Raw genomic sequence first — 19,164 nt, 5'->3', positions numbered from 1 at the left:
AAAATTTAATTGCTAGTTTATATTGCCAAAAGATTTTTTTTTTATTTGTAGTGAATATTAAAAAAATGAGGATGAAACAAGTTTGAGCCCGAGGAAACACTTAAATTATGCGTTTTACATTTTATGTTGCACCTTGCTGAAATCTTGCTTAAAGGGACAGTCAACACCCGACACAACCGGATTCCATATGTTTGTAACGCAAATGAAGATCCGCCTGCACTGGCTCCCTTCTCTATTACCTCTATCCTTGTCCTAGGAATCCTTCCAAATACATACGTTACTCTAGTCGAAATATGGCTGCCAAACTCCTCCCCCTCATCCTTCAATCCCCATCTCACTTCCAAATCACGCTCGTTCATGAAGGGATTGATGACGCGCATGATATGTCATTGCGCATTTGTAAATTAGTCAGATCGTACACAGCAATCGGACTTGGCGCATCCAATTAATTAGATCGGTGTTAAGTAAAACGATACTGTTAAAAATATAATACGTCGGAAACTATTGGGGATAATAAAGTTCTGCTTTTTTGGTTCCTATTGAATCACGCATGCGCGAAACGCCGTGAACGAGTTTGAAGAATCTGACCGTGGATTCCATTCTGATTGGAGGATGGATTGAAAGAGGTCAGTACGTAACCGTGGGGGGAGTTTGGCGGCCATATTTTGACTTCATTAAAGTATGTATTTGGAAGGATTCCTAGGACAAGGATAGAGGTAATAGAGAAGGGAGCCGGTGCAGGTGGATCTTAGTTTGCGTTACAAACATATGGAATCCGGTTGTGTCGGGTGTTGACTGTCCCTTTAACAAAGATGCTCTGAAGTTTGGTCTAGAGACATTTTCAAACCTGTAGTACTTGCTGCCCTGAATAGTATTTATTTATTTGGCATCTTCTGTACTCACAACCTAAAATATGCATTTACACAATTATCACTGTCATTTAATGGATTTGCCACGTGTGTGCAAACCAACAAGATAATAAATACAGGATAAATTATAGGTATAGTGTGTTGTGCAGATAAAGATTAGTGCTGCCGTTTCAGTATTTTTACAAAGTATAGCCAGTCGGAGTCTATAAAGAGAGATTGATTTTTTTTTTAATATATATGTATTAAATAAACCATTGAAATTTATTATACAATGTAAGAGTGGAGAAAGATTAAACCATTAAGATCCTGCTTTTCATGCTTGTGATGTATAGTAAATAATTTACATAATAGTACGGACATAGATTGTGCGAACTAAATTTATTTAGAAACTTATAGGGACATAAAACACTAAATAAATGCTAGGTGGAATAATGCATTTAAAGTAAAGATTAGTCTGAGAATAACATGCAGATGTATTTTTTAAAGTTCAATTAGCTGTTTATTGACAAATTAAGTGTAAAGTTTTAGTGTCTATAAAACAATGGGCTTGCCATGTTGTAACTTAGGTTACATTTTCTGCTGTGGCCAATTAGGGACAGTTATAAATAGGTCACTAGAGTGTGTAGCCAATGGCTGTGTGGAATATAACAGTTTTCTGCACTTACAGTGTTCTGCAATTACAGGAAAAAGGGACAACATAAATAATAAAAGTATATTGCAGACTATTTTTTCTATATATGATTTATCATTTTATATTATCATCTCAAAGTGTTTATTGTCCCTTTAAGAATTAGAATTTCTGATTGAACACAATACATTTGAATTACTTTGATAGACACTACAAAGATTGTATAGTTTTAATTTTAAAGTCTTGTCAGTTTGCAGTCAAACGGAATCAAACTTCTTAAGATTACCGGTGGTGCTAACCATTCCCTCTTGTCTGTGCAAAGAGTTTATATCTGAGGAGGCACTTTGTTTTCAGAACTCTAAGGGAAATCCCTAAATTTGATTATTTTGCCTTGTTCTACATCAGATGTTTGACCAGTAACAGACACATGGGAAGTGATGTAAACAGTGTTTTGCCATATATTGGTAGATGCATAGATAATAAATAATTCATCGTAGGTGAAACACTGGCTGCCACTGAAAGCCACATGTTGAGCAAAAAGAGGCTGCTTCTTGGGTGGTAACTAGCCATAGAACAAGCTATTATGCTATTGTTCGTTCCCAGGTTGAGCGCTTCTCTCTTTTTATTTATGCTATTGAACGTTGTCTGGGGGTCTTTTTCTGGAATTCAGTATTTTAAATTATTAATCTGAAGGAGTATATTTGTATTGTTTGTAAATCCTTCCTTCTAACTGGAGATGTTTATATCCATTATTCCAGCCTTCCCAGTGGGGAATATTATGAGGTCTTTGTCTGTTTTCCCCATTTTAAAAAAGTGCCTGGCCGCAGGTTGTCCAGAATATCCAGTCTAAATAGCAAGATAAATGCTGAGCAATGTTTAGTCATTCTAGATATTATTTTATCATTAGTTAGTTTCCTGTTTTAAAGCAAAAGGTAAAAGAAATTAAAGAAGATAATCCACCAATTTGGCAATGCAAGTCCAGTAAGTGTGTGGGGTACGTTTTTTTTACTATATGGCTGTTGAAATCAGAGGCATGAAATAATGCGGTTACATCTAGTACAACTAAGAGAGCCATTTTTTTCACGTATCAGTCCATACCAGGAAATTCTTCTATAGTCAATATGCTGAGAGTAGTGTCTGTGAATAAAACTGACAAGTTTACATGCACAAGATATCCATATTCCTATATTCTGTTGCAATGTTTCTGGTTAAAAGTGCATTATATGTATTAGCATGACACTATGGCCTTGATCACAGTCAATCGGCAGAGGCCTTTTTGGTTCTTTCCCGCACTTGTGTTTTAGGATCCTTGCTAAAAGCCCTATTTCTCCTATGGGGCCCAAATGTTCTCCGAGATCACAATTATTTTTTGAGTAACTTTTTAACACCTTTTCCAGGCCAGTTTTACATTTTCAAACTCAACACCTCTAGGCACTTGATAAGTCCTCAAAAAGGGCATTGTGGATATCTTTTCAACTGTTTTACATCTATTTGAAAACAGTCTATTATCCTGCACATGTGCAAAACACTCTAAAAAATAAAACCAGGAGACTTTTTAAGGTCTATTAACAGACATAGAATCAATTCATTAAAACCCCTTCATCCCTATTGTAGAGGCTGTAGACAGGGCATACATTTACATATGTATATGTGTTGAGTACGTGATATCCTGTACAGCTAAGGGGATATGCAGAAAAAGCCGCTTTAGGACCCTAACATCTACAAATGGCGTGTTTTTCTTCTTAACATTTGATTACATTATTAAATTCACAGTCACAAAGGCTTGTTACAGTTTACAAGTTCAACATTGTAGGAGTAATCACTTTGAACCACACTCTCGTGACCTTGCATGAAGGCGTGTCCGCTACAATAAAACGATCATGAAGACACAATCCCGTTTTGAGGGTCTCCAAGCCAGATGAAATTTTGCAAGGCATGGGATTCACACTTTACAGTTTAAGTAATGTTAAAATCCAGTATAAGCAGATACAAGGCCTTTCAATAGAAACCCATAGTTGCCTTCTTGGCTTCAGATCACATCAAAATACAAACAGATCTTTAACAAACAATAGAAACAATTATTGTCAAAAACAATACTTGCCAAAGTTTAAAAGTGACCATATAGCGATAGAAAAATGGTGCACAGTCTGCCCATCATGGCAACATAAAAGATGCAGTCAGATGGTTTAGCAGTGGTGCGACTAAAAACCGATTACAATAGGTTCCTATGAAAGTCGCCATTACGCTATCACCTTTTAAAACCTGATTTTAAAGGTGCCAGTGACAATCGTGATAATGCAAGGGTGACCATCAAATATTATACATGAAAATATTTGTAGATGCTGGGGTCCTAAAGTGACTATACTATAGAAGTATACCCATCATGCCAACATACATATGTTATTCATATGATTAATCAATGTTGAGGTCAGACAGCCAAAAGCCATTTTGGGAGTAAATCAAGCTTTTCTTTCTAATTAACAGTGCCGTTCTGTTAATGAGTTTTGCATGGATAGTAAGCGGTTTGTCTCATTTCCATCTTAATGGGAGGTGAGTCCATTGCTTCATTCAACCTGGCCACCAGGAGGAGGCAAAGACACCCCAGCCAAAGGCTTAAATACCTCCCCCACTCCCCTCATCCCCCAGTCATTCTTTGCCTTTCATCACAGGAGGTTGGCAGAGAAGTGTCGGAAGGGTACTCTTCGCAATAGGACTGGAGTTTTAAGTAGTCCTATCAGCCTCTCAGTGAGAGCATGGGTGAAAGTTAGAGTCCGGAGATGCAGGGGGAGTTTTTCTGTAAAACCATCCCGACTCATATTAACAGCTCCTTTAGCAATTAGCGTTGACTAGTTTCGCTGCCTGCTTTCTGCTCTCAAGTCCATGTCAGGAGCGATGCTACTAACTTGTCACACTTGAAAGGCCATGTTCCTGTTCCACGGCATAGATTCTGATAAGATTGTTTCATTTTTTATACATGTATGATAATGCTAGAAGACAGGGTCACAGTGTGACTCCTTTTATCTGTATAGAATCAAGGCTTACTATCTCCTGAGGGGGATTATTGAACATGGGGGAATAATCTTATATGTTTATTTGATTTTATGCTGCTTTTATGTGTGAGATGTTATGGGCTCATAGGCTGTTATGGAATATACAGTTTTCATTTTCACTTTGGAAGCCATGCAGCTTACAAGCTTGGCGTGCTTTTTCTCATAGCAGGGATGGTCCTGCATCGTGCACCATATGATTCTTCCCTCTTTCCTGACCGTGTGTCTATCAGAGAGGAGTCTTAACTCTCTTTACTGTCTGGGTCATGGGAGGTGGTGAGTACCACAGCCATTGGGATATAAGGGTGTATTTTTTTATTTTTTTTAATAAAATGTTTTATTTTATAGTTCTCCGGTTATTGCACTAGCGATGGAGGATTCTGTTACTTAGAGGGCATGCCCTCTATTCCTAAAGAGTAATTCCCGTTTATATTGTGAGGAGGCCTTACCGCCTTCTCAATTATGTTCCATATGCCTTGATAATGTGATATCATACATGTTTAATACCACTAAGCCACCTCTGAGTTGTCATCCAGTGAGGTGCGTACCCTACATGCTTATCTCTCTACACTAGCAGTTTCCCGTTGCATTGCTGATCCTTCATCTGGAGGGGGCAATTTTTCACCAGACGTTACTGCGCAGCTCAGACAGCCTTTAATGCTTTACCTCGCCCTGCTAAGCGCAAGCGAAAGGTTACGTATTGCACTCCATCAGATAATTTATTGGATTTAACTGATAGGGTTAGCAGAAGATGAAGTTCTTTCTAAGACTTCAGAGTATGAACATTCTGAGTCAGAGTCTGCTGCCTCTAAACCTCCGGCTGTGGAGGAACCAGACTTTAGTTTTAGGAATTTGCGCTTTCTTCTAAAGGAAGTTTTTTTGGCGAATTCAGTGGTTCCAGAGGCCAAATTGCCTGAGGAACCTTTAATTCCTAAATTGGATAGAGCTTGAGGACAGGGTGGTACCTTATCCTTCCCTGCTCCTGTTAGATGGCGAACATATTAAGAATGAATGGGACTGGATTGTTTCTCTCTTCTCCCTTTAAGAAATGGTTCCCGGCCCTGGACTCTCAATGGAGTTGTGAGGTTCCGTCCCTAAAAGGGATGGCGCTATCTTCACCCTTGCTAAACGTATTACTATCCCAGTTGAGGATAGCTCTTCGTTTTAAGAGCCCATGGGTAAAGGATGTAAACTCTGTTAAGACAGTTGTTTTCAACATACAGGATATTTGTTTCAAACGGAGGTGGCCGTTGCTAATTCTTTTATCTGTGATGCTATTAGGCAGATTATTCACCTAAATGCTAAGGCTTCAGCCAAGTCATTGTCTGTGGATATGACTTCTAAGTCAAGACTTCTTTCCCTCCCCTTTAAGGGAATGATTTTGTTTGGTCCAGGCCTGGACTCAATTATCTCCACGGTTGCAGGGGGCAAGGGTGCCCTTCTACTGCAAGAGAATATGAACGAGTCTAAGGACAATTTTCGTTCTTTTCGTTTTGATAAAGCCCATGTCAGCAGTCCTCTGCTAAGCCTGAGCAAACGAAGAGCTCTTGGATGCCGGCTCAGTCCTAGAATTAATCCAAGCAGAGCAAGAAGCCCACCGAGTCTAAGTCTGCATGAAAGGGCGGTCCCCGGTCTTCTTCTGGATTGTGAACTGTTGCTCATTTCAGTCAATTGGTTCAGGGACGTGAAGGATCCATGGGTCCTGGAGGTCATAGCTCAGGGTGACAAGATAGGTTTCAAGTCTCTGCCACCCAAGGGCAGTTCAGTCTTTCTGGGTGCGTACGGGATCTGTTCTCTTAGGAGTTATTGTCCCGGTGCCTATCGCAGTGAGAGGTTTGGGATACTATTAAAGCCTTTTCATGGTTCCAAAGAAGGAAGGAACTTTCCGTCCGATTTGTACCTTATGTGCTTAAACAAGTTTTAAATGTCCCCTCGTTTAAGAGAAAAGCAATAGGTCCATTCTTCTCCTCGTTCGAGAAGGGCAGTTCATGACCATGATAGATCTGAAGAATGCTTCCTTCACGTACCAAGCCTCAAGGACCACTTCCAGTTTCTACCTCCAAGTAGTTCACCCAGAGTTGATCCCGGCATTCTCCAAGAAGTTTTTCAGAGAGTGGAACATTCTGAATTTCTCTTCTGTCTTCTTCGATCCCATAGATGGAAGATAAATATAGAGAGTTTTCTTGTATCAAGTACCAAGGTGGAATTCCCTGGTACTATAATAGTCTCCATAGACATGAGAATTTTTCAGACCAGAGACATTGCAGGCTAGCTTCAACATGTCTTGCCCTCCAGACCTCTTTAAGGCCATCTGTGGCTCGGTGTATGGAGGTGATTGGTCTCATGGGGTCAAGCATGGACATCACTTCCTTGCCAGGTTTCACCTCAGACTGTTGCAACTGCGAATGCTGAAGCAGTGGAACGGAGATCATTCAGATCTGTCTCAACATCATTCATTTCTGGACAACAGATCTAAGGAATCGCTCTCTGGGGTTTTTGTCTGTCTCAAGACCATCCTGGCTGATTGTGACTACGGTTGTGAGTCTGTCTGGAAGGGCCTATGGACTCAGGAGGAAAAGCTGGGAAGCGATTTCCTCAACAGACAATACTTTAATCCAGGGGATTAGTCTCTCCATCCCGAGTGTTTGCAGAGATTTGTAAGAGGAAGATCTTATGACGTTTCATTACCTAGTTACCCAGATATGGGTCGAGGTACAGGGATCCTCAGGCGGAGCTAACAGATGCATTAGCGGTGCCTTGGAGGTTCAACCTAATTTATCCTTTACGGCCGTTACCACTACTTCCTAGTGTAGTGGCTCGAATCAAGCAGGCGTCAGTGATGCTGATTGCTCCGTCTTTGCCGCGAAGGATATGGTTCGCGGACTAGTGGGGATGTCGTTATCTCCTCCATGGAAGTTACCTTGTCGCAGGGATCTGCTGACCAAGGTCTTTTTGTTCATCTATGTCTAGATCTCTGAGGCTGACTGCGTGGAGATTGAACGCTTAGTCCTAGCCAAGAGAGGGTGGTTTGAGAGTGTTATTTTTACTCTCATTCAAGCTCGTAGCTGGTTGCTCGTCGCATCTATCATAAGATGTGGAGGGCCTACTTATTCTGTTCTCAAGAGGTTCGCTGAGCTTCCTGATGTGCAGTCACTTGTTAAGGCTCTGCTGGGATCAGACCTGTGTTTAGATCTATTGCTCCTCCTTGGAGTTTGTATCTTGTTCTTTAGGTTTTGCACAGGCTCCATTGGAACCTATGCATGACGTAGACATTAAACTATGTCATAGAAGGTTCCTTTTCTACGTGCTATTGCTTCTGCACGCAGAGTATCTGTGATTACTGCCTTGCAATGCGTCCCTCCTTATCTGGCTTTCCATGCTGATAAGGTTGTTCTACGAACCAAGTTTGGTTTTCTTCCTAAGGTTGTGTCAATTCACAACTCCAATCAAGAGATTGTGGTTCCTTTCAACGTAATTCTGTATGTGGTTTGTGCCTTGAAGTCCTATTTTCAGGCCACGTAGGAATGTAGACAAACTTCTTTATCTGTTTGTTCTCTTTCCGGGAAGCGTGGGGTCAAGGGCCTCTTCGACTTCCTTATCTTTTGGCTGATGAGTTTTCTCCATTTCGCATTGAGACGGCAGGACATAAGCCTCCTGAGGATTATAGCTCATTCAACTAGAGCTGTGGCCTCTTCTTGGGCCTTTAAGAACGAGGCTTCTAAGGAGCAGATTTGTAAGGCGGCTACTTGGTCCTCTTTACATTCTTTTGCAACATTTTACATATTTGATGTTTTTGCTTCGGCGGAAGCAGCTTTTGGGAGCTTTTTTGTTTCTTGTTCCCTTGGCAGAATTACTGGGGGATGAGGGGAGTGGGGGAGGTATTTAAGCCTTTGGCTGGGGTGTGTTTGCCTCCTCCTGGTGGCCAGGTTCTTAATTCCCACAAGTAATGAATGAAGCAGTGGACTCTCCTCTCACAGATAGAAATGAAATTATCAGGTAAGCATAATATGTTTTTGTTGTTGAGTAAGCTTGCCAGGATATTCCTAATCCACAATTTGATTTGTATCAAAAAAAATTATACTGTTTTTTTTTAAATAAATTAAAGAAAGGTATGTTACAAAATTTAAAAGGAGGGGGGGGTTGTGCCAGATCGGTTAGGTGTGCTGAAAAAAAATCTGTTCTGCTGCATTATAAGTTATTGCTGTAATTTTCAAAAGCAAGAGTACTCAGAAATTAATCCCACCATCCCCATAGGATATTTATATAACTTAATGATGTCACCAGTAATAATATTGATGAAAGTTTTCCTCTGTGAGTAACTGGGCCATAGAACAAGCTATTGAAGCTGCTGTTCGTTCCTGGCAGACTGCTTCTCTTTCTGTTTTGCATAATATTAATGATGTCAGCTGTATCGTCGGTGATGTCACAAAGATCTCCCAGGGGTTTGGGGTATGAGTACCAAATTTCTTGGCTTTTTAAAGTATGAACTCATATTGTGGTATTAACTAGTTAGCTAGTGAATATACATTTGATCTTAGATGCATGAAAATAGTCCCAAGACTTTTAATGTATTTGTAATTAATATATTTTTGTTTTCTCTTTCCAGGCCTGCTGACTTCAGATTGAAGTAACTTGGACAGTAGAAAGAACGCAACTAAATGGCATCTTGTTTTCATGCTTAAAAATGCTAGATTTACCTTTTTTTAAAAATAATAATAAATGTATCAATTTAAAAATGGAAATGGCTTTGCTTATCTTATTAGTAGATAATGTTTATTTTTAATCAACCTTGATTCTTCAACATTGAACATCTTCAGGCTGTGTCTTCTCCAACATTATGATCAAAGCTGGAATGAATGGGATGCTGTGTTTGGATTTTGTATACAAAATTGACATTTCCAATGAAAAAAAATAAATTTAATATAATGTAAAGGGAAAAAACCTTCATAAGATCCGGAAGAAATCTATGTAATATAAGTAAATAAATAAAAGCTTGATTAGATGCAAACCATATGACAACTTTGTTTCCTTCGAAATCTAATTGAGAAAATTGCTAAAATGTAACTGGAAGCCTATTTAAAAAAGTATTCAATCTATAAGCCTTAGTTGTTGAGCTTTACGAGCAGACAGCATAGAAACGTTGTGATTTGTGTGTTTAGTGATCTACTAATAACAAGAGGCTACTTTTGCAGCAGTTGACCCTTAAATCTTGTGAGTCGCTCAAGATCCACTGTTGACTTTGGAGAAAAACCATCCTTGGTCAGTTTATCGTTTTTTTTTTTTGGTTGCAAATGACAGGGCATTCCTTCTAGCCTATACTCTTCAGACGAATCTGCCATCAGCAGTCTCGGCTGTTAAGTTACAGCCGAGAGCTGGAGTTCCTGAGCTTATCGCATCTGACTTCATATATAGCCAGATCGTTAAATTTTTAAAATAAATATATTAAAGTGGTTTATAGGTACTGGTAGACAGCTGACAGTACACCTAAGATGGGGGACACAGAGGGGGGGGAGGATTAGAGAGCGGTGTCGGAGGAATCAGGGAGGTTGGAGGGTAAAGGGAGAGATACTACACTGAGAAAATATTTTTTTAAAAATTCCCTTAACTCTTTATACTGGCAGACTGTCTGCCAGTACCTAAGATGGTAGTGACCAGTGTGGGTGAGGGAGGAAAGAGAGCTGTTTGGGAGGGATCAGGGGTTGGGAAGTGTCAGGCGGGAGGGTAATCTCTACACTAAAGCTAAAAATTTACTTTACAAGCAACCTGATTAACTCCTTCACTATGGGGAATAATTGAAGTGTGGTGCACAGCTGCAATTAGCGGCCTAATTACCTAAAAGCAATGGCAAAGCCATTTATGTCTGCTATTTCTGAACAAACGGGATCCCAGAGAAGCTTTTACGATCATCTGTGCCATAATAGCACAAGTGGTAAGTAATCATTTCAGTGAGAAACCCGAAGTTTGTAAAAAGTTAATGTTTCTTCTGTTAAGTGTGATCAGTCCACGGGTCATCATTACTTCTGGGATATTACTCCTCCCCAACAGGAAGTGCAAGAGGATTCACCCAGCAGAGCTGCATATAGCTCCTCCCCTCTACGTCACTCCCAGTCATTCTCTTGCACCCAACGACTAGATAGGATGTGTGAGAGGACTATGGTGATTTTATTTAGTTTTATTTCTTCAATCAAAAGTTTGTTATTTTTTAATAGCACCGGAGTGTGTTATTCCTTCTCTGGTAGAATTTGAAGAAGAATCTACCAGAGTTTTTACTATGATTTTAGCCGGAGTAGTTAAGATCATATTGCTGTTTCTCGGCCATCTGAGGAGAGGTAAACTTCAGATCAGGGGACAGCGGGCAGGTTAATCTGCAAAGAGGTATGTAGCAGTTTTTATTTTCTGACAATGGAATTGATGAGAAAATCCTGCCATACCGATATAATATCATGTATGTATATTTTACATTTGAGTATTCTGGGGAATGGTACTTCACTGGAATTACACTGTGTATATAAACTTTAGCCTATTTGCAAGCAACAGGCTTTTTACTAATTTATGTTAAACGTTTTTGCTGGAATGTAAAATCGTTTTCATTTTCTGAGGTACTGGGTGAATAAAATGTTTGGGCACTATTTTTCCACTTGGCAGTTGCTTGATCTAATTATGACAGTTTGCTGATCTCTCTCACTGTTGTGTGTGAGGGGGTGGGACCCTTTTTTGGCGCTTTTTGCTACGCATCAAAAATTTCAGTCAGAAGCTCATTGTTTTTTCCTGCATGTTCCGGTTTATCTCTACAGAACTCAGGGATCTTCAAAGCTTGTTTGAGGGAAGTAATCTAACAGAGCTGTGAGATTGTAGTTGACTGTGATAAAAAACGTTTATTCTTTAACTTTTTTATGCCATCAGGGTTAGTTATTCTTTGCTAATGGGAACAAGCCTTTGCTAAATTGTGTTTTGTTTTACAAAGTTTATTGATTTCAACTGTTATATATCTTCAGTGCTTCTTAAGCACAGTTCGTTTTTTCATTGTATTTTACTTGATTAATATTTCCAAGTTGCAAGTTTATTTGCTAGTGTGTTAAACATGTCTGATTCAGAGGATGAGACCTGTACTATTTGTACTAACGCCAAAGTGGAGCCCAATAGAAATTTATGTACTAACTGTATTGATGCTACATTAAATAAAAGTCAATCTGTACAAATTGAACAAATTTCACCAAACAACGAGGGGAGAGTTATGCCGACTAACTCGCCTCACGTGACAGTACCTGCATCTCCCGCTCGGGAGGTGCGCGATATGGTGGCGCCCAGTACATCTGGGCGGCCATTACAAATAACATTACAAGATATGGCTACTGTTATGACTGAGGTTTTGGCTAAATTAACAGAACTAAGAGGCAAGCGTGATCACTCTGGGGTGAGAACAGAGTGCGCTGATAATGTTAGGGCCATGTCAGATACTGCGTCACAACTTGCAGAACATGAGGACGGAGAGCTTCATTCTGCGGCTGACGGTTCTGATCCAAACAGATTGGATTCAGATATTTCAAATTTTAAATTTAAGCTGGAAAACCTCCGTGTTTTACTAGGGGAGGTGTTAGCGGCCCTGAATGATTGTAACACAGTTGCAATACCAGAGAAAATGTGTAGGTTGGATAAATATTTTGCTGTACCAACAAGTACTGACGTTTTTCCTATACCTAAGAGACTAACTGAAATTATTACTAAGGAGTGGGATAGACCCGGTGTGCCGCTCTCACCCCCTCCAATATTTAGAAAGATGTTTCCAATAGACACCACCACACGGGACTTATGGCAGATGGTCCCTAAGGTGGAGGGAGCAGTTTCTACTTTAGCTAAGCGTACCACTATCCCGGTAGAGGATAGCTGTGCCTTCTCAGATCCAATGGATAAAAAGTTAGAGGGTTACCTCAAGAAAATGTTTGTTCAACAAGGTTTTATATTGCAACCCCTTGCTAGCATTGCGCCGGTCACGGCTGCAGCGGCATTCTGGATTGAGTCTCTAGAAGAGAACCTTAGTTCAGCTACGCTGGACGACATTTCGGACAGGCTTAGAATACTTAAGCTATCTAATTCATTCATTTCGGAAGCCGTAGTACATTTAACTAAACTTACGGCTAAGAATTCCGGATTCGCCATTCAGGCGCGCAGAGCACTGTGGCTAAAATCCTGGTCAGCTGATGTAACTTCTAAGTCCAAATTACTTAATATACCTTTCAAGGGGCAGACCTTATTTGGGCCCGGTTTGAAAGAAATTATCGCTGACATTACAGGAGGTAAGGGCCACGCCCTGCCTCAAGACAAAGCCAAACCTAAGGCTAGACAGTCTAATTTTCGTTCCTTTCGGAATTTCAAAGCAGGAGCAGCATCAACTTCCACTACTCCAAAACAAGAAGGATCTGGTGCTCGCTACAGACAAGGCTGGAGACCTAACCAGTCCTGGAACAAGGGCAAGCAGGCCAGGAAACCTGCTGCTGCCACTAAAACAGCATGAATTGAGGGCCCCCGATCCGGGATCGGATCTAGTGGGGGGCAGACTTTCTCTCTTCGCCCAGGCTTGGGCAAGAGATGTCCAGGATCCCTGGGCGCTAGAGATAATATCTCAGGGATACCTTCTGGACTTCAAATACTCTCCTCCAAGAGAGAGATTTCATCTGTCAAGGTTGTCAACAAACCAAACAAAGAAGGAAGCGTTTCTACGCTGCATACAATAATTATTGTTAATGGGAGTAATCCATCCAGTTCCACGGTCGGAACAGGGACAAGGGTTTTACTCAAATCTGTTTGTGGTTCCCAAAAAAGAGGGAACTTTCAGACCAATCCTGGATTTAAAGATCCTAAACAAATTCCTAAGAGTTCCATCATTCAAAATGGAGACTATTCGGACAATTTTACCCATGATCCAAGAAGGTCAGTACATGACCACAGTGGATTTAAAGGATGCTTACCTTCACATACCGATTCACAAAGATCATTACCGGTATCTAAGGTTTGCCTTTCTAGACAGGCATTACCAGTTTGTAGCTCTTCCATTCGGATTGGCTACAGCTCCAAGAATCTTCACAAAGGTTCTAGGTGCTCTTCTGGCGGTACTAAGACCGCGGGGAATTTCGGTAGCTCCATACCTAGACGACATTCTGATACAAGCTTCAAGCTTTCAAACTGCCAAGTCTCATACAGAGTTAGTACTGGCTTTTCTAAGGTCACATGGATGGAAGGTGAACGAGAAGAAAAGTTCACTCGTTCCACTCACAAGAGTTCCCTTCCTGGGGACCCTTATAGATTCTGTAGAAATGAAGATTTACCTGACAGAGGACAGGTTAACAAGACTTCAAAGTGCTTGCCGCACCCTTCATTCCATTCAACACCCGTCGGTGGCTCAATGCATGGAGGTAATCGGCTTAATGGTAGCGGCAATGGACATAGTGCCATTTGCTCGCTTACACCTCAGACCACTGCAATTATGCATGCTAAGTCAGTGGAATGGGGATTACTCAGACTTGTCCCCTTCTCTGAATCTGGATCAAGAGACCAGAAATTCTCTTCTATGGTGGCTTTCTCGGCCACATCTGTCCAGGGGGATGCCATTCAGCAGACCAGACTGGACAATTGTAACAACAGACGCCAGCCTTCTAGGTTGGGGTGCCGTCTGGAATTCTCTGAAGGCTCAGGGACAATGGAGTCAGGAGGAGAGTCTCCTGCCAATAAACATTCTGGAATTGAGAGCAGTTCTCAATGCCCTCCTGGCTTGGCCCCAGTTGACAACTCGGGGGTTCATCAGGTTTCAGTCGGACAACATCACGACTGTAGCTTACATCAACCATCAGGGAGGGACAAGAAGCTCCCTAGCAATGATGGAAGTATCAAAGATAATTCGCTGGGCAGAGTCTCACTCTTGCCACCTGTCAGCAATCCACATCCCGGGAGTGGAGAACTGGGAGGCGGATTTCTTAAGTCGTCAGACTTTTCATCCGGGGGAGTGGGAACTTCATCCGGAGGTCTTTGCCCAAATACTTCGACGTTGGGGCAAACCAGAGATAGATCTCATGGCGTCTCGACAGAACGCCAAGCTTCCTCGTTACGGGTCCAGATCCAGGGATCCAGGAGCAGTCCTAATAGATGCCCTGACAGCACCTTGGGACTTCAGGATGGCTTATGTGTTTCCACCCTTCCCGATGCTTCCTCGACTGATTGCCAGAATCAAACAGGAGAGAGCATCAGTGATTCTGATAGCACCTGCATGGCCACGCAGGACTTGGTATGCAGACCTGGTGGACATGTCATCCTGTCCACCTTGGTCTCTACCTCTGAAACAGGACCTCCTGATACAGGGTCCTTTCAAACATCAAAATCTAACTTCTCTGAAGCTGACTGCTTGGAAATTGAACGTTTGATTTTATCAAGACGTGGGTTTTCCGAGTCAGTGATTGACACCTTAATACAGGCTAGGAAGCCTGTTACCAGAAAGATTTACCATAAGATATGGCGTAAATACCTATATTGGTGTGAATCCAAAGGTTACTCTTGGAGTAAGGTTAGGATTCCTAGGATATTGTCTTTTCTACAAGAAGGTTTAGAAAAGGGTTTATCTGCTAGTTAATTAAAGGGACAGATCTCAGCTCTGTCTATTCTGTTACACAAACGTCTGTCAGAAGTGCCAGACGTTCAGGCTTTTTGTCAGGCTTTGGCGAGGATTAAGCCTGTGTTTAAAACTGTTGCTCCGCCATGGAGTTTAAACCTTGTTCTTAACGTTTTACAGGGCGTTCCGTTTGAACCCCTCCATTCCATTGATATAAAGTTGTTATCTTGGAAAGTTCTATTTTTAATGGCTATTTCCTCGGCTCGAAGAGTTTCTGAGTTATCAGCCTTACATTGTGATTCTCCTTATTTGATTTTTCATTCGGATAAGGTAGTTCTGCGTACTAAACCTGGGTTCTTACCTAAGGTAGTCACTAACAGGAATATCAATCAAGAGATTGTTGTTCCTTCTTTGTGTCCAAATCCTTCTTCAAAGAAGGAACGTTTACTACACAATCTGGACGTAGTTCGTGCCCTAAAATTTTACTTACAGGCAACTAAGGAATTTCGACAAACGTCTTCTCTGTTTGTCGTGTACTCTGGTCAGAGGAGAGGTCAAAAGGCTTCTGCTACCTCTCTTTCTTTTTGGCTTCGTAGTATAATACGTTTAGCTTATGAGACTGCTGGACAGCAGCCTCCTGAAAGAATTACAGCTCATTCTACTAGAGCTGTGGCTTCCACTTGGGCCTTCAAGAATGAGGCCTCTGTTGAACAGATTTGCAAGGCTGCAACTTGGTCTTCGCTTCATACTTTTTCCAAATTTTACAAATTTGACACTTTTGCTTCCTCTGAGGCTATTTTTGGGAGAAAGGTTCTTCAGGCAGTGGTTCCTTCTGTATAAAAGAGCCTGCCTATCCCTCCCGTCATCCGTGTACTTTTGCTTTGGTATTGGTATCCCAGAAGTAATGATGACCCGTGGACTGATCACACTTAACAGAAGAAAACATAATTTATGCTTACCTGATAAATTCCTTTCTTCTGTAGTGTGATCAGTCCACGGCCCGCCCTGTTTTTTAAGGCAGGTAATTATCTTTTAAATTATACTCCAGTCACCACTACACCCTTGGTTTCTCCTTTCTCGTTGGTCCTTGGTCGAATGACTGGGGGTGACGTAGAGGGGAGGGGCTATATGCAACTCTGCTGGGTGAATCCTCTTGCACTTCCTGTTGGGGAGGAGTAATATCCCAGAAGTAATGATGACCCGTGGACTGATCACACTACAGAAGAAAGGAATTTATCAGGTAAGCATAAATTATGTTTTTTCCACTTGGCAGTTGCTTGATCTAATTCTGACAGTTTACTGATCTCTCTCACTGTTGTGTGTGAGGGGGAGGGGCCCTTTTTGGCGCTTTTGCTACGCATCAAAAATTTCAGTCAGAAAGTCATTGTTTTTTTCCTGCATGTTCCGGTTCATCTCTACAGAACTCAGGGGTCTTCAAAGCTTGTTTGAGGGAAGTAAACTTCACAACAGAGCTGTGAGATTGTAGTTGACTGTGATAAAAAAACGTTTATTCTTTAATTTTTTTTAGGCCTTCAGGGTTAGTTATTCTTTGCTAATGGGAACAAGCCTTTGCTAAAATTGTGTTTTGTTTTACAAAGTTTGATGCTGTAACCTTTTCAGTTTATTGATTTCAACTGTCATATATCTTTCTGTGCTTCTTAGGCACAGTACGTTTTGCATTGTATTTTACTTGTATAATATTTCCAAGTTGCAAGTTTAGTTGCTAGTGTGTTAAACATGTCTGATTCAGAGGATGAGACCTGTACTATTTGTACTAACGCCAAAGTGGAGCCCAATAGAAATTTATGTACTAACTGTATTGATGCTACTTTAAATAAAAGTCAATCTGTACAAATTGAACAAATTTCACCAAACAACGAGGGGAGAGTTATGCCGACTAACTCGCCTCACGTGACAGTACCTACATCTCCCGCTCAGGAGGTGCGCGATATTGTGGCGCCCAGTACATCTGGGCGGCCATTTCAAATAACATTACAAGATATGGCTACTGTTATGACTGAGGTTTTGGCTAAATTACCAGAGCTAAGAGGCAAGCGTGATCACTCTGGGGTGAGAACAGAGTGCGCTGATAATGCTAGGGCCATGTCAGATACTGCGTCACAACTTGCAGAACATGAGGACGGAGAGCTTCATTCTGCGGCTGACGGTTCTGATCCAAACAGATTGGATTCAGATATTTCAAATTTTAAATTTAAGCTGGAAAACCTCCGTGTATTACTAGGGGAGGTGTTAGCGGCTCTGAATGATTGTAACACAGTTGCAATACCAGAGAAAATGTGTAGGTTGGATAAATATTTTGCTGTACCAACAAGTACTGACGTTTTTCCTATACCTAAGAGACTAACTGAAATTATTACTAAGGAGTGGGATAGACCCGGTGTGCCGTTCTCACCCCCTCCGATATTTAGAAAGATGTTTCCAATAGACACCACCACACGGGACTTATGGCAAACGGTCCCTAAGGTGGAGGGAGCAGTTTCTACTTTAGCTAAGCGTACCACTATCCCGGTAGAGGATAGCTGTGCCTTTTCAGATCCAATGGATAAAAAGTTAGAGGGTTACCTTAAGAAGATGTTTGTTCAACAAGGTTTTATATTGCAACCCCTTGCATGCATTGCGCCGGTCACGGCTGCAGCGGCATTCTGGATTGAGTCTCTGGAAGAGAACCTTAGTTCAGCTACTCTGGACGACATTTCGGACAGGCTTAGAATCCTTAAGCTAGCTAATTCATTCATTTCGGAAGCCGTAGTACATTTAACTAAACTTACGGCTAAGAATTCCGGATTCGCCATTCAGGCGCGCAGAACACTGTGGCTAAAATCCTGGTCAGCTGATGTAACTTCCAAGTCCAAATTACTTAATATACCTTTCAAAGGGCAGACCTTATTTGGGCCCGGTTTGAAAGAAATTATCGCTGACATTACAGGAGGTAAGGGCCACGCCCTGCCTCAAGACAGAGCCAAACCTAAGGCTAGACAGTCTAATTTTCGTTCCTTTCGGAATTTCAAAGCAGAAGCAGCATCAACTTCCACTGCTCCAAAACAAGAAGGATCTGTTGCTCGCTACAGACAAGGCTGGAGACCTAACCAGTCCTGGAACAAGGGCAAGCAGGCCAGGAAACCTGCTGCTGCCCCTAAAACAGCATGAATTGAGGGCCCCCGATCCGGGATCGGATCTAGTGGGGGGCAGACTTTCTCTCTTCGCCCAGGCTTGGGCAAGAGATGTCCAGGATCCCTGGGCGCTAGAGATAATATCTCAGGGATACCTTCTGGACTTCAAATACTCTCCTCCAAGAGAGAGATTTCATCTGTCAAGGTTGTCAACAAACCAAACAAAGAAAGAAGCGTTTCTACGCTGCGTACAAGAACTTTTGTTAATGGGAGTAATCCATCCAGTTCCACGGTCGGAACAGGGACAAGGGTTTTACTCAAATCTGTTTGTGGTTCCCAAAAAAGAGGGAACTTTCAGACCAATCCTGGATTTAAAGATCCTAAACAAATTCCTAAGAGTTCCATCGTTCAAAATGGAGACTATTCGGACAATTTTACCCATGATCCAAGAAGGTCAGTACATGACCACAGTGGATTTAAAGGATGCTTACCTTCACATACCGATTCACAAAGATCATTACCGGTATCTAAGGTTTGCCTTTCTAGACAGGCATTACCAGTTTGTAGCTCTTCCATTCGGATTGGCTACAGCTCCAAGAATCTTCACAAAGGTTCTGGGTGCTCTTCTGGCGGTACTAAGACCGCGGGGAATCTCGGTAGCTCCGTACCTAGACGACATTCTGATACAAGCTTCAAGCTTTCAAACTGCCAAGTCTCATACAGAGTTAGTACTGGCTTTTCTAAGGTCTCATGGATGGAAGGTGAACAAAAAGAAAAGTTCACTCGTTCCACTCACAAGAGTTCCCTTCCTGGGGACTCTTATAGATTCTGTAGAAATGAAGATTTACCTGACAGAGGACAGGTTAACAAGACTTCAAAGTGCTTGCCGCAC

The 19,164-nt window shown here is 41.6% G+C and overlaps 1 protein-coding gene across 1 annotated transcript in view; it reads left to right on the top strand.

The window, feature by feature from the left end:
• Positions 1-9,552, top strand: part of MRPL13 (mitochondrial ribosomal protein L13) — a 236,538-nt gene extending 226,986 nt beyond the window's left edge. Inside the window, exon 7 of the mRNA XM_053715324.1 lies at positions 9,151-9,552. Within this exon, the coding sequence (XP_053571299.1) occupies positions 9,151-9,175 (25 nt within the window). The 3' untranslated portion in view covers positions 9,176-9,552. The remainder of the gene's footprint in view (positions 1-9,150) is intronic.
• Positions 9,553-19,164: the final 9,612 nt, after the last annotated feature.

The sequence above is a fragment of the Bombina bombina genome, chromosome 5 (assembly GCF_027579735.1).
Source record: "Bombina bombina isolate aBomBom1 chromosome 5, aBomBom1.pri, whole genome shotgun sequence".
NCBI lineage: Eukaryota > Metazoa > Chordata > Amphibia > Anura > Bombinatoridae > Bombina > Bombina bombina.
The sequence above is the reverse complement of the archived record's forward strand: the minus strand, read 5'-3'. Positions and strand labels throughout refer to the sequence as shown.